The 19187-nt window shown below is 45.0% G+C and overlaps 2 protein-coding genes across 7 annotated transcripts; one reads left to right on the top strand and one right to left on the bottom strand.

The window, feature by feature from the left end:
* Positions 1 to 10293, bottom strand: LOC104693303 (solute carrier family 35 member E2A-like). 5 transcript variants are annotated; one of them, XM_039563982.1, is made up of 9 exons: positions 9712 to 10091; positions 6810 to 7328; positions 5861 to 5996; positions 4795 to 4922; positions 4363 to 4483; positions 3981 to 4034; positions 3439 to 3511; positions 2735 to 2880; positions 1 to 1928 (listed from the first exon to the last, which is right to left on the bottom strand). In XM_039563982.1, exons 2-9 carry the CDS (start codon positions 7132 to 7134, stop codon positions 1685 to 1687), a joined length of 1227 nt encoding a protein of 408 aa, XP_039419916.1. In that variant the 5' UTR covers positions 7135 to 7328; positions 9712 to 10091; the 3' UTR covers positions 1 to 1684. The 5 variants fall into 5 exon arrangements, with proteins under 5 accessions (XP_039419916.1, XP_010404174.1, XP_019145367.1 ...); XM_010405872.3 differs by lacking the exon at positions 9712 to 10091 and adding an exon at positions 8769 to 9595; XM_019289822.2 differs by lacking the exon at positions 9712 to 10091 and adding an exon at positions 7505 to 8753.
* Positions 10294 to 10312: 19 nt separating this feature from the next.
* On the top strand, positions 10313 to 18919 carry LOC104693302. 2 transcript variants are annotated; one of them, XM_039563983.1, is made up of 9 exons: positions 10313 to 10406; positions 10573 to 10654; positions 11550 to 11703; positions 13073 to 13218; positions 14505 to 14681; positions 15375 to 15488; positions 16724 to 16810; positions 17686 to 17833; positions 18214 to 18919. In XM_039563983.1, the coding sequence occupies exons 1-9, from the start codon at positions 10396 to 10398 to the stop codon at positions 18243 to 18245; spliced, it is 951 nt and encodes a 316-aa protein (XP_039419917.1). In that variant the 5' UTR covers positions 10313 to 10395; the 3' UTR covers positions 18246 to 18919. The 2 variants fall into 2 exon arrangements, with proteins under 2 accessions (XP_039419917.1, XP_039419918.1); XM_039563984.1 differs by lacking the exon at positions 17686 to 17833.
* The last annotated feature ends 268 nt before the right edge of the window (positions 18920 to 19187 follow it).

Raw genomic sequence — 19187 nt, 5'->3', positions numbered from 1 at the left:
GTAGTTGTACTTTCAAAAATCTCAGTGTATTTGGCAGAAAACAAACCAAAAAAAAAAAAACCCACAGAGCTCCACGCCATAGTCCACAGCTTTTATAAAAGTGACAGGAGTACAAAAGAAACAAAATACCACAGACAGATCACATACACAAGGATGAAAAAAATTGGCATTTCCCTCCCTCAGATCTTTGGGGAATCTGCCCCAGGCAGCCACTCAGGTGTGGAAATGTAACCATGAGCCTAAATTTTACAGGAATTCTACTGGTAACTTCCTGTTAGCCATTATTTTTACCATAAAGACCACTCTATATCCATGCTACAACCTTCCAGAAGAGTGGCAATTATTAAAATCCACTCATTTTAACTTAGCTTTGTTCCCAAAACGTCCATTTGAATGTTTTTTGTAGCTACATGTGCGCTTTTTATATTTTTTTTGCCAAAACTAATGGCTGTTCTTCAGAATTTTGAAGAGGAAAGTGAACTTTTAATCTTTGATCTACCACAAAACCAAATTTCCTTTAAAAAAAGGAAACTTAAGAGCTGCAGAAATAAAGATTTGCCTCAGTTTATGGTTAATATTCCTCCCTTCCATCTGTCACAGATACCTCTGAGATTCTTCACACAATCAGAAATTAGACAGATATTTTACACACAGGTCAGACTCATAACCCTGAGTTTCTAAAAGGCAGCCTTTTGTTGCACTCTTAGAAATAATATAAAAAACCACCACAAATTTATTTCCTCTTACCAGAAATGCGTAATAAAATGAAATTAAAACAACAAAACGGTTTCTTTACAGAAATACAGAGATCCTGCTTCCTTTGTCACCACAATTTTCAGTGTTTTTTTACCTCTAAGCAACTACAAGTATTTGTAACTCAGCACTCCATTTACACAGGGTATGTGTGTGTGAATATTTGCATCTCAGTTTTGTCACATACACGATCGGAATGCGATATTTCCACGTTAAATTTTAGGAGGAAAACCCCTACAAATCTTAGATTTGCAGTCAGCAGTGGGTGCTCACCACTGCTCATTTCCCACAGTTTGCTTCAGCCAAACCTATAAAGTTGTTTTCTGGGAGAGAAGGGGGGGAGTCTCTCTTTTAGGATTATGGAATATCCTGAGTGGGAGGGGACCCACGAGGATCATCCAGTCCAACTCCTGCCCTGCACAGATGTTCCAAAATCCCATCTTGTGTTGGCCAAATACTCCTGGAGCTCTGGCAGGTTTTGGGGCCCAAAAAGCCCTCAGGGCTCGAGCAGAGTGGGACAATCCCCTCCTTGGACCTCTTCCAGCTCTACACCACACAGGAATGATGGAGGATGCAGGAAATGGAGAGCAACAACCAGGAATTTCCATGATGCACCAATTCCATCCCTCTGCCAGCAGAATACAGTGGTGGAGCCACGTTTTCACATTTTTTGGATGGGGAGGGAGACAGGAATTGTTTTCCCACAAGACACTGAAGTTCTTTCACCAACACAGGCTCGTACACGATTTGCAGTCAAGGAAAGACAACAAAGCCCACGTTTACCACATTCCAGGTCCTCTTTCCCAAAGCTTTCCTGGATCCTTCCCAGGTCCTTCCTGCTTCAAGTCCTGGGCTCAACCTGCGAGGAACTCAAAGGAACAACACATCCAGATTTCCTTGGAGCCACACTCGGTTGGAAGGATAAACCACATTAATCATAGGGTTCCAAATCCTTGGGGATCAGCGGCTCGGTGTCCTCAGTGGGCCCTGGCGGGGGCTGTGGGGCCATGGCCAGGCTGTGCAGGGTCTCCTGCTGGTGCTGCTTGGCTTTGTTGTAGAGCAGGACCCCCACGGTGACCAGGACAGTGCCAACAGCTGACAGGCTCGTGATCTTGTTCCCAAACACGATGATGCTGAGCCAGATGGACAGGGCGTGTTTGACAGTGCTGGCAACGCTGCAAACAACAGCAGGGGCATCAGGGGCAGCAGGGGCATCAGGGGCAGCAGCTCTGCCATGTCCCACAGCCAGGCTTTAATGTCTGCCTTGCTCCTAAACACCACCTCAGACTCCCCTTCCCCAATCCTGATTTCCCTCATTCATCTCTTTGCAAATACCTTTAGTTTTCCACCTCAGATTCCCCTTCCAACCCCAACCATCCTGATTTCCCTCATTCTTCTCTTTGCAGTTTTCCTTTTTTTTCAAAGCATCACCTCAGATTTCATTTCCAACCCCAACCATCCTGTGATTTCCCTCATTCATCTCTTTGCACACTCCCTTGTTTTCTTTGCTTTTCAACACCAACACAGATTCCACTTCCAACCCAAACCATCCTGTGATTTACCTCTTTCATCTCTTTGCATACTACCTTTACTGCCTGGCTCCCAAGCAGAAATACTGAGCAGGAAAAGAAGAATATAAAATAGTGTTCTTGACCAAAAAATACAAAATAGTGTTCTTGACCAAAAAGTTATAAAATGGTGCTCCTGACAAAAAAATATAAAATAGTGTTCCTGAAAAGGAATATAAAATAGTGTTCCTGAAAAAGAATATAAAATAATGTTCCTGACAAAAAGATAGAAAATATTGTTCCTGACCAAAAAAAAAAATAATGTTCCTTACAAAAAAAAAAAAATATAGTGTTCCTGACCAAAAATATGTAAAATATTGTTGCTGACAAAAAAATATAAAATAGTGTTCCTGACTGAAAAAAAATGTAAAATAGTGTTTCCTGACAAAAAACAGTGTTCCTGACAATTTTACCTGAAAGTCACAGGAGAAATTTTCCCCATCAAGGCATAGGCTGTGACACTCTGCAGGTGGAACAGGACTCCATCTATCAGGAGGAGAAAGACAATATCCTGGTTGTAGCTGAAGCTCCTCCCACTTTTCCCAATCACAGGCACATCCTAAATGGCGAAAAAAAAAAAAAAAAAAAAAAAAAAGGAATTTAAGGGTTTAGTTCGTGAGAAAAATCTAAAAGTAATTTTCCACCCAACTGTTAGAAGCAGATGTAGTTTTACATTTAAATTTTAGCCCAACAAAACCTAAAATATTTAAAGACATTTAGATCCTGACGTTTTTTCTCCAAAAAAATTTGCTTTCAGAGAATTAATATTTCTGTACACCACATGAATATCAACAAAAAGTCACCAAATATTCCAGATTTTGTTTGCAAGTCTTTACCTCAAACTTCAAATGCACTGAGATAAAATTGTGATTTGAACTCAAAAATCTTGAGATAAACTCAGGCTTTTTGGATTAACTCATGTCTATATTAAATGATTTCTTTTACAGTTTTCTCTTTTTTACTCCCCCAATCTCTTGCAAATGTAAGATGAGTTGTATTTGAGGCTGATTTTAAAAAATGGGAAGGATGAAAGGTAAAATTTAAGATTAACCTTTGCTGCACATTCTGCTTACAATTAAAAAAACCCCCTAAACTAATGATAATGATTTCAAATTACCATGAAAAATATCCAAGCTGGAATAAGCATAACCACAGCAGCAGCACTTGTGTAGAACTGAAGCTCTGGGGCTCTACAAAGGAGAAAAAAAAAAAATTAAAATTATTTAAAGCTTCCTTTTTCAAAGCAAAGATAGAGGTTTGCTCTCAGGGACTGAAGCTAAAAGGCACAAAAGACCAAAAGCAGCTTTTTATCTCATGGCAAAATGGAAATATATTGTGAAAGGTGTTTTTTAGCACAAGACTTTACTCTTGGTTTCAGTTTCATCGATAAAAAGTTGCTTTCTGCCCCCCCAACAATGCTAAGGATGGTTCCTGATTGCAGAATAAGGACTGATTTCTGTGAAATTATTATTTTGGGGGGATTTGCTGAGAGTTGTAGCAGATTATGAAACTTGCAGTGGGAGCTCAGGGGAGTTTTCTTTCCCTGATAAAATGATAAAGGTGATCAGATTTACACCTTCTGGTGTAATATAATGATAAATATTTTGTTTTCTTATGCAGCCCCACTATAACCAAACCTGAAATATTTTGAATACTTACGAAAATCTGTATTTATCTCCACTGAGCAGTTTTTTGGAAAAGACGTTTTGCAAACTAGAAAAAAAATTTTAAAAAGTTTTCAAAATTATCATTTAGCTGTATTTTAATTAGGACAAATCAATCAATCAATCAATCCTGTTTCCCTCAGGTGGGTAAATATTTTCTACAAGTATAGAAAGAAGTTTGGCCTAATGAAGTTTTATGATTTAATTTCAATAATGCTCTTAGATACGAGAGAGAAAATGAATAATTTGTTAAAAATGCATTTTCAATACCACCATTTCAATGCACTGTACAGAATTAACTACATTAAAAATTTTCTTTCAGCTACCAATGAAAGAAATTGCTTTTTTCCACAGCCAGAGCTCTCCCTGTGCCTCACCAGTCCATGATGTTGGTGGAGAGAGCTGCTGAGAAGCCCAGGATGTTGAAGCTGATTTCAGTGGCTGTGCACAGAGCCAGCCCTCCCATCACAGGGATCAGGGAGAGATTCACCAGCAACCCTGCAAAAGAAAAGGGTCACTCTCAGTTTAATTGCTGCATTTTTAATGTATCCCACGTTGGTTTTTGAGAGAATTTTAAATTCTGAACAGCAAAGAAGAAGGACCACGCTGAACTTCAGTTATTTCAAGCCACAAGAATATTTCTTGACAGAAAAATAACAACAATGCCCTTACACCAAACCCTTTTTAATTCTACATACTCATTAAGTTCAGACTGATCCTTCCAGCTGCATTCATTATATTTTGATGGACTTTCTTTGACCATGGCTAATAAATAAAAGAGAGTAATTAAATCTCATTTCAGGACTCACCAGTGTATTCCCCCAATATCATCCGAGACATGATGACAGTGAAAATAGGAGCAGAGCTTTTCACAGTTTCTGCAAATGAAACTGCCACATTCTTCAAGCTGACCAGGCCCAGGACCACTGTTGCAAATCTGAAGCAGAAGAACATTAGAAGAAATTAATTTTTAAGAAATGAAGGAATTAATTAGTGCCCCAGAAGAAATTAAAATAATGCTTTAAGAGCTACTCGTAGACACCCGGCACAAAAAGAATTGCACTGTAATTTCTCCTGCACCTGCAAGGTCAGATCTATTCCTTTCAGCTTTGGCTTAAGCATTTATTTATTTAAAGCAAATAAAGGCACCCTTGGGCAATTGTGCAACATCTTTGGCTGTAGAGTGGATTTCCAGAAAACAAAGTTTACTTTTTAACACACTCCAAGGTTCAAGTGACCATTTTTTATGCCAAAGTTTTCAACAGGCTCAGTGAAAAGTGAAAATCTTCTGAGAAACAGTAATTCACTGAGGAAACTTTATCTGCAGTTATCTATCTTTAGTGTAAATTAAATATGCTACATAATTCCCACAGTTTAAACCATGACATTAATTTAATTCATGGCTTATTTGATTATTCTTTATCAGTTATGTAGGGTAGAGGAAACAAAACCATTTTTATTCCCTCCTCAACCACAAACTGATACAATCCCAGCACCCAGCAAACACTGACTTTGCAAAAGATAAATGTTAATAGCCTGGATCACTTTTGAGGCAAAAGGCTGGTAAATACTAACACACTAAACAAAAATCAGCCTCAAAAGAGAGCAGGAAGAAAGGAAATGGAAAGGGAAGTGTGCTCTGAAAAGAGGTAAATGTGATGGGAAGGCAAGGCAGCCAAAAAATTATTGACATCTGGGAAAAGGAGCAACAGGAAATAAAAATAAGATCGTCCTGGGGTATTTCTTGGAGGAGAAAGGTGAATACTCCAAATACCTCATCAAGAATGAAAAGGCAGAGAGCCAGGAAAATACAGCTTTTGTTTAGAAAACCACGAATATTAGCAAAGACAGTGCAGGAAATCTTTCCCCATTTACCTCATTAATCCAACAAAGAGCATTATCATGATGAAGTTAGGGGGGTAGGAGATGCGGGTTTTGTGCTGGTACAGACAGCACGGGACAAACATTTTGATGCAGCCAATGAAGGTGGTTGAAAGCATTTGAACAGCACCTAAAAGAGGATCAGAGAGGGGAAACAAAGCCAGATCAGATGCTGGAATACAACAAATCAAACAATGTGAGAACATTTCTTAGACAAACTTCTATGCAGTTAAGAGATCGCTGCCTGGATTTTATATGTTCTCACAAAAGCCCTTTACTTCTACATTTAAGCAAGGCAGCTCAATAAACTGTTTATAAACCTGGTTCACAGATAAACTGCCCTTTGTTTGCCCCTTAAAAAAGAACAAATAACTAAAGTGGCCATTGGATAATGGAGATCACCAAAGGCAACTCTTGCACTGCACAGCTCTGGAGAGCATCAACAACTTACTCAAAATTTGACAGTTTTTTAAACCCTCCAACACAGAAAACAAAAAAATGACTTCCCCCCCCCGCCCCCCTTGAAGCTCCTCTGCAAGCAAAATTTCATCTTTCAGCGAGTGGAGGAAAGAAGAGTGTCAGAAACCACTTTAAAGGCCAAAGTCCCAAATTCCCAGCCCCAAGATCCCTCCCCACATCTTCCAACCAGGCATTTTTCCCTTCAGTTGAAGCAGTCTCTCCCTCAGCTTTATATGGGATGGTCTGGTATTGCCAAATCATAGGATCATGGAATATCCTGAGCTGGAAGGGACCCACAGGGATCATCCAATCCAACTCTTATCCCTGCACAGACCCCCAACAATCCCACCCTGTGCCTGACAGCATTATCCAAACGCTGCTGGAGTTCTGGCAGCTTTTGGGGCTCCCATTCCCTGGGGAGCCTGTTCCAGTAAAATAAATAAATCTCTCCCTGGAATTCAGCTGGAAAGGAAAGGCAGGGTACCTAGCATGCTGGGCTCTCCCTCCAGCAAGGACAGAATGTATTTGTTAAGGAACAGAGTGCAAAAGCTGAAGAAAAACCACAAAGTGAGGTAGATGAGAGCGTGGGAATTCCAGATGCCCAGGTCGGACTCAATGACCGTGGTCTCTGTGATTGTGATTTTCAGGACGTTCTCCTCTGGCAAGCTGTCACTACGAGCAATCACAAACTTCTCACTCCTGTTAGCAAAGAGTGAGCCCAGCTGGAACAGGGATTTTCCCTTTGGCTTCTCCTTCAGCGGGGTTGGACTCGGGGCCTCCGGTGTCGGGGCACTTGTCACAGCCGACATGGTGAGGTGAAGAAATGAATATTTGTCCTTCACACAAAGCAACACTGACACAGCTTTTGTTGAAACAAAAATGTCATGTGATTAATGTTTCATCTCCCAGGGGCCTGGAAAACTGGGCTTGGTCCTCCAAAAAACATCTTGCATGAATACAAACTTCACATGCTTCCTCATGTGGGCTGTTCCATGTTTTCTGCCTAAGGGGGAAAAAAGAGAAAGAAGAAAGAAACATATGACATTTTACATCCCTAATGCAGCAAAGGTAGCACATTTCACCTGTACTTTATGAAAGATAAAGAGACTTCTGTAATCTTTTAGACTGGATTTTGACCCCCTAATGTCCTGATGCCAAGATTAAGCAACAAGAACTTACCTTAGGGAGGTTTTTTTTATTCTGGAATAGCACATACAGACACACCAGACCTTGTGTTTTTATGTCCTTTTTCCTCTGAAGCACCTCAACACAGCCTTTCCAATTGTAACTAACTCCTCTTCCAGATTCTAGTGTCTTTGATCTCTGTCTTTAACCACTCCCCAGAAAAATCTTCCCAACGCAGCAAATCCAAGCAGGAATCTCTGCCCTTTGTACTAATTAACCTGTTACCAATCCGAGTCAAAGACAGTAATCAATAATCAAGGGCTGTAACTCCCAGTAATCACAAACACAGTTACCCTGGTAAATGTATCCAGGTGTCCAAGAGCTTTCCAGTGGGGTTATTTATTTATTTCCATGTGAATAATGCAACCTTCCTCATTTTGCCCTACCTTGCAATTCAATATTAGCACTTGCAACTAATTCTTAAAGCCTTTTAAACAGACTTGGCAGCAAAAGGCATTAAATGATTTGCAACTAGAGCTTTTTTCTTTTACAAATTACACAAAATGTGGGAAGTTACAGCAGCAGAGTAGAGACAACAACAAAACCACCCTGTGATCTTTACTCCTCTCATAATCAATGGCAGGAGAAATACAAGAGTTGTAACAAGAGCTACTGCACCTGCCGTGATTCTGTGAACAGTTCACAGTTTCCTTTCTTAAGGTTTTATTTTTAATGCTTTTTAAATATCCAATGTGGCATCTCAAATAAATCACAACAAGGTACTAAGGAGTTAAAATATCTCATGTCAGTCTCAGGATCCTACACAGCAGCTACTTCACAGTGAAATTTTCCATTCCTCACATTCTCTAGTTATTACAGCCATATGCTGAAGATTTCCATCCCCATCTCCTTATCACTTCCCATTTTTCCAGGACTTCATGCCAGCAGTACACTGAGGTATGGGACCCTCTGACACCATCACATCAAACCACGAACTTGTGGTGATCCAGATTAACACAACACTTTGACAAAAGATATGCATTCTCCAAGAGAATTTGTTAAGAAAAATGGATTCTTGACTCCTCCTCCTTTTCCAGGACATTAAAAAAATACCCCTCTACGTTCAAAATAGTTAATTAACACAGCTTTCTAAATATCTTTTCTGTTTATGCAACTTAATTAAAACCAAGACCAATTAAGCACAACCAAAGCCCCACCCTCAGCAGCGCTGCGATATCAGATTTGATATCTCTGATTCCACACATGGCAGGAAGCAGAACAGCAAATAAGAACAAAACTACTCCCCTAAATTACTGACCTGCTGGCTTAAATCAACTGGAAAGTCTAAATGGGCTGAAAGAGTTCTCCATCTGGAACTAATTCAGTCTTCCTCCCTCAAGGCCAACCAGCCGCTGATGTTTACCAACAGATGAAAACGTGGCAGTGGTTGGCAGTTGTTTCTCTTGGATTACACACAAAGACTCAATCTTCCAGCTCAAAAGAACCAGCAGCGTGCAGTGCCTCTTACACTCCTCGTATCTTCTCCCAACCCTTAGCTACACTACCAGTAACGATGTATTAAGGCGGAAAAAATATCCAAAAAGAACTTTACCGAGTCGGCTTTACACAAAAAGAAACTAAAGCTCAAGTATGTTGCAAGGGTTTGGGAAGCTAAGGCTGATCTGACAGTGAAAAAACAAAGGTTTGCGTCCATGACCCTTCATCTGTTACACAAAAGGTCACCCAAATGTTGCTCCCAAGGCAGCAGATGCGCAGAACTCAGCAGCCTGAGCAAGCTGCGGATATTAACACTGCTTCACTAATGGCAACGAGAGCATCCAAGATGTTACAAACACTACAAATACAACAGCAGAGTTATTAACAGATCCCATACAGAGAAGACGCTGAAAGAGCTTAGCACTTTGTGGCACTCCAGATGTGTTTCTGCTCACCCACTGCCAGAGCCTTCCCTCCGCATTCCGAACCGGCTCCCCGCAGGCCATTCCCATTCCCATTCCCGCCCGTGTCCCGGTGCCCGCTGCTCCCGGTGCATCCCTCTCGCCGGAGCGGGGTCCGGAGCCCTCCGCGGGAGCACCGCGGCCCTTCCGACCCAGCCTTGGGGCCCAGGGGCTTTTCAGCACCGCCATCCCCCTACCCAGGCCCGCCTCGGGATCCTTCTCTGCGGCAGCGCCCGCCGCTCCCATCCCTCCCCTCCTTCCTTCCCTCCGTCCCCGGAGCCCTCAGCGCATCCCGGCCGGCACCTGGGCGCTCTCGCTCGCTGCCGCCGCAGCCCCGGCGCTCACACGGCTCCGGTGACGCCGGGCTCCGGTAACGCCGGGCTCCGGTAACACCGGGCTCCGGTAACGCCGGCTCCGGTAACACCGGGCTGCGATGACACCGGGCTGCGGTAACACCGGGCTCCGGTAACACCGGGCTGCGGTAACGCCGGGCTCCGGTAACACCGGGCTGCGGCCGCCCATCCTCTGCCGTGCCCAGAGCCCCGCGCCGGGCGGGGAGGAGGGTCCGGCCACGCAGCGCCCCGCCGGGCCCCGACGGCTGGACGGGCAGCGCGGAGCCGAGCGCCGGGCTCGCCCCTTTGTCCCCGCGGTAGCGGGGAGGCCATTTTACCAAACCACGAGGAAATCAAGCAGAGCAAAAGGGAGTTACAGGGCACGCACAGCCGGTTAGAACCGCGCAGAGCCCCGCCGGGCGCTTCGCTGCGGACAGCCCCTCCATCGAGCCGGGCGGGATGCCCAGCGCCGAGGGGACCCCCGGGGCGGAGGGGCGGGAGCGCGGCGGCCCCGCCGCCCGGGAGGATCCCAGGGAGGGCTTCCCGCCCGTGCCGGGGAAGTGACGCGCCGGCCGGCCCCGGAAGCGCCGCCGGGACCCCTCCGCAGCCATGTAGGGCCGGCAGCCGGGGCGGGACGCGACGCGCGGCCGCCGCCATGGACGGCAGGTACGGGCGGCGCGGGCCGCACCACGCGCGGCGCGGGGGCGCCTCCCCGCGCTCCCCCTGCGCCTTACCTGGAGGTGCCTGTGCTGGGGATGGGGGGTCGCCGGCGGCTCCCCCCCCGGTGTGGGGGTGGTACGGCCGCCTGACGGTCCCGCTCTCTCTCCCACAGCGGCGCCGCGGCCCCGGCGGGGCCGAACCTGCCCAACCTCACCCCGCGGCACCGGCAGCTCATCCCCACGCCCTGCGGCCCTGTGAGTACATCTCTGCTGCTGTGGGCAGGTTACCGGTGTCCTCCGCGTTTCTCTGCCCGGGGGGAATGGAAAAACATGGCTCAAATCCATGTCCAGAGTCAGGCGGATCAGGGAGGTCGGGTGTCCACACGCCGAGGCTTGTCACGGCACGCAGCTCTCCTGACAGCGTCGTGGAATGTCGAGCTGGAAGGGACCCATAGGATCATTGATCCAGCTCCTGGCCCTGCACAGACACCGCAGCGATCCCACCCTGGGCATCCCTGACAGCTCCTGCAGCTCCGGCAGCCCCGGGGCCGTGCCCATTCCCTGGGTTGAGTGTCCCAGCCCCCTCTGGGGGAAGAACCTTTCCCTGATATCCAACCTAAACCTCCCCTGACACAGCCCCAGCCGTTCCCTGGGTCCCGTCCCTGCCACAGACAGATCGGAGCTGCCCCTCAGGAGGAGCTGCAGCCCCTGAGGACTCTCCTCAGTCTCCTCCAGCTGAACAAACCGCGTGTTAAATTCCTGCAAGGATGTTGCTTCACCTGAAGTATTTTAATAAAAATGAGAACGCTGACCCTGTCTTTACAATTTTCTAAAACTAAAAGTTTAGGAAAACATTGTTTCCGTGCTCTGGCAGGTGTGTATGTGGGCACTGGCAATCTTCATCTCATGGATTATAATACCATGGCCTTGTGAGGCACAAAGGCTGTGGGTATAAATCAGGACAATCTAGGCTGAGATTATTTGTGAAATAAAGTTAGACTTCTCCCTTCCTCAGCAGTTTGGGAGTTTCAATTCAAGTGTGGAGTTTCTCTTTTTCCACTGTCTCATCTACCCCACTCGCCTCAATGTGTTTAGGAACAGCAACGAGTTTGTTCTGCATGATGTGTTTAAGAATTTTCTCCCTTTACAGATAAAACCATGCTCAGAGCTCTCATTCCCTGTGAAGATCTACTTCTGTGTCACTATTTTGTCCCTGCTGAGTGTCATAGGGCTGACCATAGAGACACTGGTCCGCCAGACTGAGGAGGATTTCACCATTTCCTTTATTCAGCTGGTTGGAGTTGGTAAGAAACACAGTTTGGATGGAGAAAATAATGAAAATAATAATAATAATGTGATTAAGCAGCAGCTGAAGTTTCTTGTATAAGAGCTACAGGATGTTCAGCTATGCCAGAAAACCTCACCAGTTCCTATTTTAATGTCTGAGCCATAATATGCTGGGAATTCAGGTGTCCACAGTCCAAGCTTCCTTCCTTGGGTAGTTCCAAGTAGAGCTTCAGCAGAAACTTCTTGGGTCCATTTGTGTTAAACAGAAATTAACATGAAAATAATAAACACGAGGATTTCAGGAAATTTCATGTGCATATGCCATCTCTGCAAAATGACCAAAAAAGAGTTTATTTTCAAATTTGTACAGGTTTCTTTGGATTTAGCAGCTGAATTTGCAAAACAAGGAAATACCATCTTAAGCCTTTTGGGCATTCCTGAGGTCATGGCCAGAAAATCACATGATTCACTTTGTAATTTGCCAGTCATTTCCCATTTCCTCAGTCCCTGTTAAGGGCAGTGAAAAAGGAAGTTCATTCACTAAAGGTCTGTTTAGGGAGACTGAAGTTATTATTTAATTTGAGAATTTGTACAACACTGTCCCCATGTCCCAGGATAGCAAATGTGGATGATTTGATGCGTGGAGTTAAAGGAATCAGTGCTTTGGAAAAAGAAATTTGTTGTTACTTTGGCTGTGTAAGAATCAACCAGTGTTTGCAGGAGCATCCAGTGAAAGAACAAAGCCTTTGTCTTATTTAAGTTTTGACAAAAAGGCATAAAGTTCATAGCAACAGCTGACTGGGGGCTGATGTATTTTATAAAAATAGAACTCAGACCTTCCCTGACCCGACTCTTTTTTGGATTATAGTTTGCAGGGCGGGGTGTTTCAAAATTTCCACAATTAAATAAACTGAATCCAGTCCAGGTTCAGTTCCACACACAAACCATGTGCAGTGGCCAGAGCACACAGACACCACTGTTGAGGGGTGTGTCTGAGTAATAAACTGCTTTTTACTCACCTGAATTACTCTGAGAAGATGATGTGATTTCAGTTCTTTACTAAAAATGGTGCTGTTTTCATTGAATTCAGAGAAACAATAGGACATAATGTTCAGTGTGGTATTCACAGAATAACCCAGCCCAGCTGCCAGTTTGGATAATACACTGCCATTTTCATGGTGTTACTTCACAAGTAATTAAAAAAAAATCTAACTCACTATTTAATTTCTTGTGTGTGCTAAACAGTGGGGAGCGTTTTAATTATCTGGTTTAGGGAAGGTTTTTGGTAAGAACAAAGACCGAGGAGCCTCAGGGACACTTTGATCCTTCCACTTTGGAAGTTTTGCCCCTGTTTGGCCTGGCACTGACATTCCCTCTCCTCCCCAGTGTTCTGTGTGTATTATGTGACCAGGGGCATCCTGCAGGAGAACCGCCAGGAGCTCATTGTCTTCGTGCTCTCCATCCTGCTCGTGATGCTCCGCTCCATCATCAACTTCACCGTGCTCCCTGCTGAGCAGAAGCCAAAACTCCTGGTCAGTCTCCTGCTTTTAATCAGCTTTACCTTCCCCCACAGCTTGGGTTTGAAAATCCATCATTGGGAAGGCAAGGTGTCTGTGGTAACACAGATTTTATCTTACATATATAAAAAAAATAAAAGAAATTATATATATATTATTGTTGCTGATAACAGAGGATCTGGCTGAATTATTCCTACTGGACAACAAAATGTGCACACCCACAACTGCAAATCTTCTCTTAGGTGTTCTCTGAATTTCCTTATGGCAGCACCCAAAAATAACAGAAATATCACAAAATTACACAAGATTACTTCAAAATATATCCTTCACTTCACCTACTCTGCTTCAGATTTCCCTTTATTAAATGTCTGGCCTAAAGTCACATAAACCTAACCTATGGCTAGAACTGGAACCCCCAACCTATAGGCACAGCCATTACCTCAATGCTCATAAATGTGTTTTTATGAGATTTATGGGAAGCTGCAAGGAAGCAAGAAGATACAATAACGCTACTCTGGGTTATCTTGTTTGCATTTCATAGCAGTAAAATTTATCAAAGGATTGTTTTCTGGGCCTTCCTAAGATTTGTAGTTAAATTTCCACTTGCTGTGCTTCGTGGAAGTGCTTTCTTTTTATCACATATTTCTCAACAAGGTGTTTCCCTGCTCTGAAGTCATCCAAAAATTACTCTTCAACAGGAGAGGTGGCAGCCAGGCAAGGGAGATGGAGCAAAGCAGCCTTTGCCAATTCTGTTTATTTATCAATTGGATGTTTAAATAGACCCACTTTATCTGCAGCAAACTGGGTTGGTGGGGCCAATAAGGAACAGGCATCAAAGAAATGCACAGCCAAGTCATCAGTTTAAATATTAAACAGGGACTTCAAAGTAAAGCCTGGTGTAAATGTGAGCAGTACTATTAAGTATTTTTTTCACTACTCTAACTGTAACTTGGATTACTGTAACTCTGCTTTCTGAGCCAGAATCATTTCTAGTTATAAGTATTTTCATATTGATGTAATTCTGAAGGACCTTTTGCCACTTGAGCCATCCTTAAGGCAGCAGACATTGAGTGCGAATGCCAGCACAACCCAGACACAAAACTGGATTTCTTGGGATTTTACGAGTCCAGCATTCGGAATAACCCACTGTCCCCAGTGGGAAAGGTTGGTTTATTCCACCAGGAAGCTCAGAATCAGTTTCTATTAAGATTTTGTTACTCCTGTCTGTATTTCCAGCTGGGTTCCAGGTGCCAGCCTGTCCCTGCTGTGGCCAATCCCATCCCTGTTTCTCTTCCCTGCAGGCCCGTTTCGTGCTGATCCTGCTGGTGGGCTCCTTCGATGTGATCTGTGCCATCATCCTCATCCAGAGCCAGTCCATGATGGCATTCCGGGTGGGAGGTGCCCTGGAGAGCCTCCAGGCCCAGTACTTCATGCTCAACCTCTGCTTTTCCATGCTCACTTTTGATCTGCAGGCACAGGTACAGAGCCCCCACATTCCCTTTTTCCCTCTTATTGATAATATCCTGGATTAGCTGAGCTATCAACTTCCAAGAGCAATTGTCTCTCTTACCTTTATTAATATTAACTTAATAATGGTTCTATCTCCACGTGTTTGCCACAGCTTAGCTAAAATCCATTAAAATGGATCAAAATGTATTTTATTGTTGTCCTGCACAAAAGGAGAACTGAATCTTGTTTTTGGGAAGTTTATCCGTAAAAAACCAATTGCATCCAGGAGCTCCAACCCACCCATGGCCTCCTGAAATAAGCAAGATTATTCCTGCACATCTCAGCCTCCAGTCTCCTGCTTTCCAGCTGGCTCCTGCACTGAGAAAATTATTCTGGGATGGGAGAGGGGAACTTGACCAACAGGGCAGTGAGACAGAAAATGAAGTTACAGACCCCCGGGGGAAGTGAACCCAAGATCTGTAACCACCCCTCATTCTTATTTAATGCTGCATTACTGAAGCTTTATCTGCTCTCCCTGTCCTGTGTTGTTGCTATTATGGATTATTAAGTACCTCTGTCCTTGCTTCCCATTCCATGAGGAATAATTTCAGCTTTTAGACCCGTGCCCAACTTGCTGTTGGCAGGGAGTTTGTGGCAGGTATTTTTTGGTGGGGCTGCATGGTCTCCAAGCAATGATTTCACCAAAGCTTTGCCTCCCCCAGCTGTGCCTGTGCATCCTCCTGATCAGCCTGCACGAGGTCACCCTGCTGCACAACATCATCTCAGCCACGGGCGTCGTGTGGGGCTGCCTGAAGGTCACCGTGGGCATCATTGCAGTGAGTGTCCAGCTACAGAGACACCAGGGACACACAACCCCTGGCACTGCACATCCTCACCCTGAGGGATTCCCACAGGCTCAGGGAAGGGAGCCAGGATGGAGAACAGCAGAGCCAACAATGCTGAAGCCAGGTTTTGTCTAAATCTGTGCCTGAGCTGAGCGCACGGAGTGAAACAATGTCACATTGTCATTGTTTCACATTGCTTTAGTCTCAGTCCTTGGGCACTTTAATGAAACCTGGAGGATCACGCTGTCTTCAATATTTCTACCTCTGCCAAGGCTGGGTGAAACTGGGAGCAGTCTCCCAGATTATTCCAGTGATACAGTGAATCCTTAGGAAACCACACCAGAAAATGAGGGGTCCTTTATTGGGGCATCTCCTTCAAAGCTCAGGAACAGTTTCCAGGTTAACTTAAAGATTTGTGAACTTAAAATGTCGTTTTTCATGTCAGACTGAACCTCCTCTGAAATCTTGAGCCTCTGTTCCAAGAATGATTGCAGAATCAGGGCCAAAGTACATCAGATAAGTGAGTTTTTTATTACCAGGAAGGAGTTTAGGGGTTTTTGGGGGTGGATGTTGTTTTAGGCTCCTGGGGTGTTTGCTTTAGTCATTCACACAAACTCCTGACAGCTGAAATACAACTTCCTATGTGTTTTGATGGCTTTTCTTGCTAAAATTGTGCTTTTAAAACACATCACTTTTGGGTTTGGGGGAAATCTGGTCCTGGTCAGATGCATCAAATCCAATCCTAACATTGGCACAGTCACTGCTCTCACCCCCAGTGACTCAGCTGCTTTTCCTGCCTTTGCTCAGACCTGCCCTCCCAGCTCAGGTCCCTTTCTTCTTTCCCAAGTCCCAGGGTGAGTTGTGAAATTGAATTCTCCTGACACTTCAGTCCTCTCGCTTCTCCCACATTTGACTCCTCAGTGACTGCACTTCTCTGTAGCAAAAAATAGAGGTGGAGAAAAAGTCACAGGGAGCTTTTAGTCTGTTATCTGTGAAAACATTCAGCTCTTAAGAGAAAATCTCCGTGTACCCAGAGAGAAGGGACATCATCACTCCTGGCCCAGCTCAGTGGAAAACAGAGGCTGAATTTCCTGCTGAAAACACAGGTGGAGAAGGCAGGTGGAGAGCAAAGCTTAACCAACACTTGGAATGCTATGAAAAATATGCAGCTTTTATAGAGCATATAGCAATGACTTAAAAAGCTTGTTTTACTTCTTATTTTGCAGATTTTAAAAGAGCTGAAGCCTCTGGTGTGGGTTTTTCTGATTCAGAATGTGCCTGAGGTGGTTTATCTCATCTACCTGCTCTACACGGTAAGGGGAGCAAGGCTGGGGGTCTCATCCTCGCCCTCCTCAGGCCTCAAGGGTGCTGCCTCACCCCTTCCCTGCAGCTCCTGCTGGATTTAAAGAGAACAGAGCACATCCTGCCTCTCCAGGATCAACTTTTCAGGACAGGGGCCATGTCCACTTGCTCTTGAACTGATTAGAGGGAGAGGCTCTGGAAGTCCCTGCAAAGAATGATGAGGGGAAGATGAAACAGAATCTTGTTCAAGATATGCAACTCGTCCCCTTCTTCCCAAGAAGCCTCAAGTGGTGCCAGAGCATTTGACCAGGGCTCAGTTGTTGCATTTTAAAGAATTTCTTAGGCAGCACCCCCAGCTGTTGATCCTGCTGTAGCCAAAACAAGGCAGTGCAAGCCCAACAAACTCCAGTTTGGGGCAGTTTTTTGGCACTGGAACACTGATAAAACCTTTATCAGTGGGCACCTCCCACAAGATGTGTGAAAGGAGGTGAGGAGAGAGGAGGGCAAGGGGAAACCAGGCTGTTCATCCTGGGCAGGGCTGGAATGCTGAGAATGGCCAGTGTTTCTCATACCTCACATCCAGACACCACTAAAGCCCGGGGGCTGCAGCCACCCACAGCCTCGAGGACCCATTTATCAAATGGATCTTCCCATTATTCCAGGCCTGTTTGAGCTGGCAGAGCACAGCAGGACCCCACAGTGTCTGTACATCATAAAATCAGACAACTGAGATGGTTTCAAAGCAACCAGTTGGGTTTTTGTTTTTTCTTTCCCCCAATGACCACCTCGTGACTCCTCTCAGAAATTCAGTGCTTGGTTGCACATCGTGGCTTCAAGGCTTTGTGGCAGCAGGTGGTGATGGTTTCATGTCTCCCTTTTCCTGCAGGTGATAAGGGAGTGGGGCAAAGGCAATTCTTACACCCTGGAAGCTGCTTTCATCACTGGCTCCTGCATTTCTGTCACAATAAAATCTGTTCTGTTCTGGGCTCTGGTTCACGTCTACCGCAGCTTTGGGCAGGGGCTGAGGGAGAGAAGTAAGTACCCCAAAAATTCCCTGGCAAGGGTGGAGCCTGTCCTGTCACAGTCACAGTGAAATAGCCAGGAAAATCCGTAGGGATGGTCACAGGAAAAGGCAGATCCCCAATGACAGCAAGCAGTTCTGCAGCCTCAGAATAACTGGGCTGGGTGGAATAGATGAGGCTTTTCCCTGAAGAAAGCTGCTGGCAACCTTTTGCTGCTGTCCAGAGAATCACACCTGTGTGAGCAGATCTCTGTCTTCATAGTGTGTAATACAGAGACAATAAAGGGACCTGGAGAGCCGCTAATGTGAAATACCCCAAAGCTCTCCTGTTCCCTCCATGAGGGGCACTGAGCCTCTGCAGTGGTGCTGACTGAGCTCCCTCTCTTCCCACAGTGTTTTCTTCCTATGGAAGGATCGACTCCTGAGCCCTCCCCGTGCCCCCCCTGCAGCTCTCAGAGAGTGAAGTCACACCAGGAACTCCTGACCAAGGACCTGCAGTCAGGGTGGAGGTAATGGGTCACTTTCCCAGGATGGAGGAGGTTCAGGAAGATGTCACACAGTGCTTGGAGCAGTGCAGGTGGGACACAGCTTAAAGAGCTTGGGAAATTCCCAGCTGATCCTGCTGCCAGGACAAAGCATCTTTCACTCCCTTCTTTTCCTGCTGCTGTGGAAGCACAGGGGTTCACACGTGCATGTGAGTGGGGAATGTTGCTCCTTTCAATGCTTTTTGCCTGGATATACACAAAGATCATAAAGGAAATTTGCACACCCATCCTCTGTACCTCAGTCTAGAAGTGGATTGTGCTGCCATCATTTCTTAGCTGGTCCAGCCCTGATGCTTTGGTGGCAGTGGTGTCCCCTGGCTGGGGCTCTTTCTGCTCCTCTGGCTTCAGGAAACTTCAATTTTTTTTTTTAACCCCAGTTACACATGAAAATTACTCCCTGTAACCTCACCCCTCCCTCAGTGTAACCAAGGTGCCATTTCATACCAGGGGGACTGTTACAATTAAGCCTTTAATATTGTAATTTAAAAGTTTGGTATTTTATTGACTGGAACCTTTAACTACTGGCTATTTTTTAATAAAGTATAAGCACAGTTTGTGTGTGGATAATTATTTCACATGGAACAGCACCAATCTTTATCTTGCAGGTAGTTACACACTGCAAAAAGCAAAATTAAAAAATTATTACTGACCTATACTTATTAGGGAAATTTACAAGGATTCCATCAAAACTGCTCTAAAAATATTTTTTCTCATCCTAATCTCCTAAACCTGACTCCAATCTACTTTATCTGGAGCCCAAGGGAGGCAAGAAGAGGTTAATTGTGTGTGGCCAGACTGCAGGAGCTGACAGAGCAGCAGCTG

This window comes from Corvus cornix, chromosome 21, assembly GCF_000738735.6.
Source record: "Corvus cornix cornix isolate S_Up_H32 chromosome 21, ASM73873v5, whole genome shotgun sequence".
NCBI classification, from domain to species: domain Eukaryota; kingdom Metazoa; phylum Chordata; class Aves; order Passeriformes; family Corvidae; genus Corvus; species Corvus cornix.
The sequence above is the reverse complement of the archived record's forward strand: the minus strand, read 5'-3'. Positions and strand labels throughout refer to the sequence as shown.

Excerpts from the sequence above, each read along its gene's own strand:
- LOC104693303 (XM_039563981.1), bottom strand. The coding sequence starts at position 7,134 with ATGTCGGCTGTGACAAGTGCCCCGACACCGGAGGCCCCGAGTCCAACC. Across the intron at positions 3,512-3,980 it reads GGAGATAAATACAGATTTTC|AGCCCCAGAGCTTCAGTTCT; the intron begins GTAAGTATTCAA and ends TCTCCTTTGTAG. Across the intron at positions 2,881-3,438 it reads CAGCTTGGATATTTTTCATG|GATGTGCCTGTGATTGGGAA; the intron begins GTAATTTGAAAT and ends TTCGCCATTTAG.
- LOC104693302 (XM_039563983.1), top strand. Across the intron at positions 10,655-11,549 it reads TCCCCACGCCCTGCGGCCCT|ATAAAACCATGCTCAGAGCT; the intron begins GTGAGTACATCT and ends CTCCCTTTACAG. Across the intron at positions 15,489-16,723 it reads TCACCGTGGGCATCATTGCA|ATTTTAAAAGAGCTGAAGCC; the intron begins GTGAGTGTCCAG and ends CTTATTTTGCAG.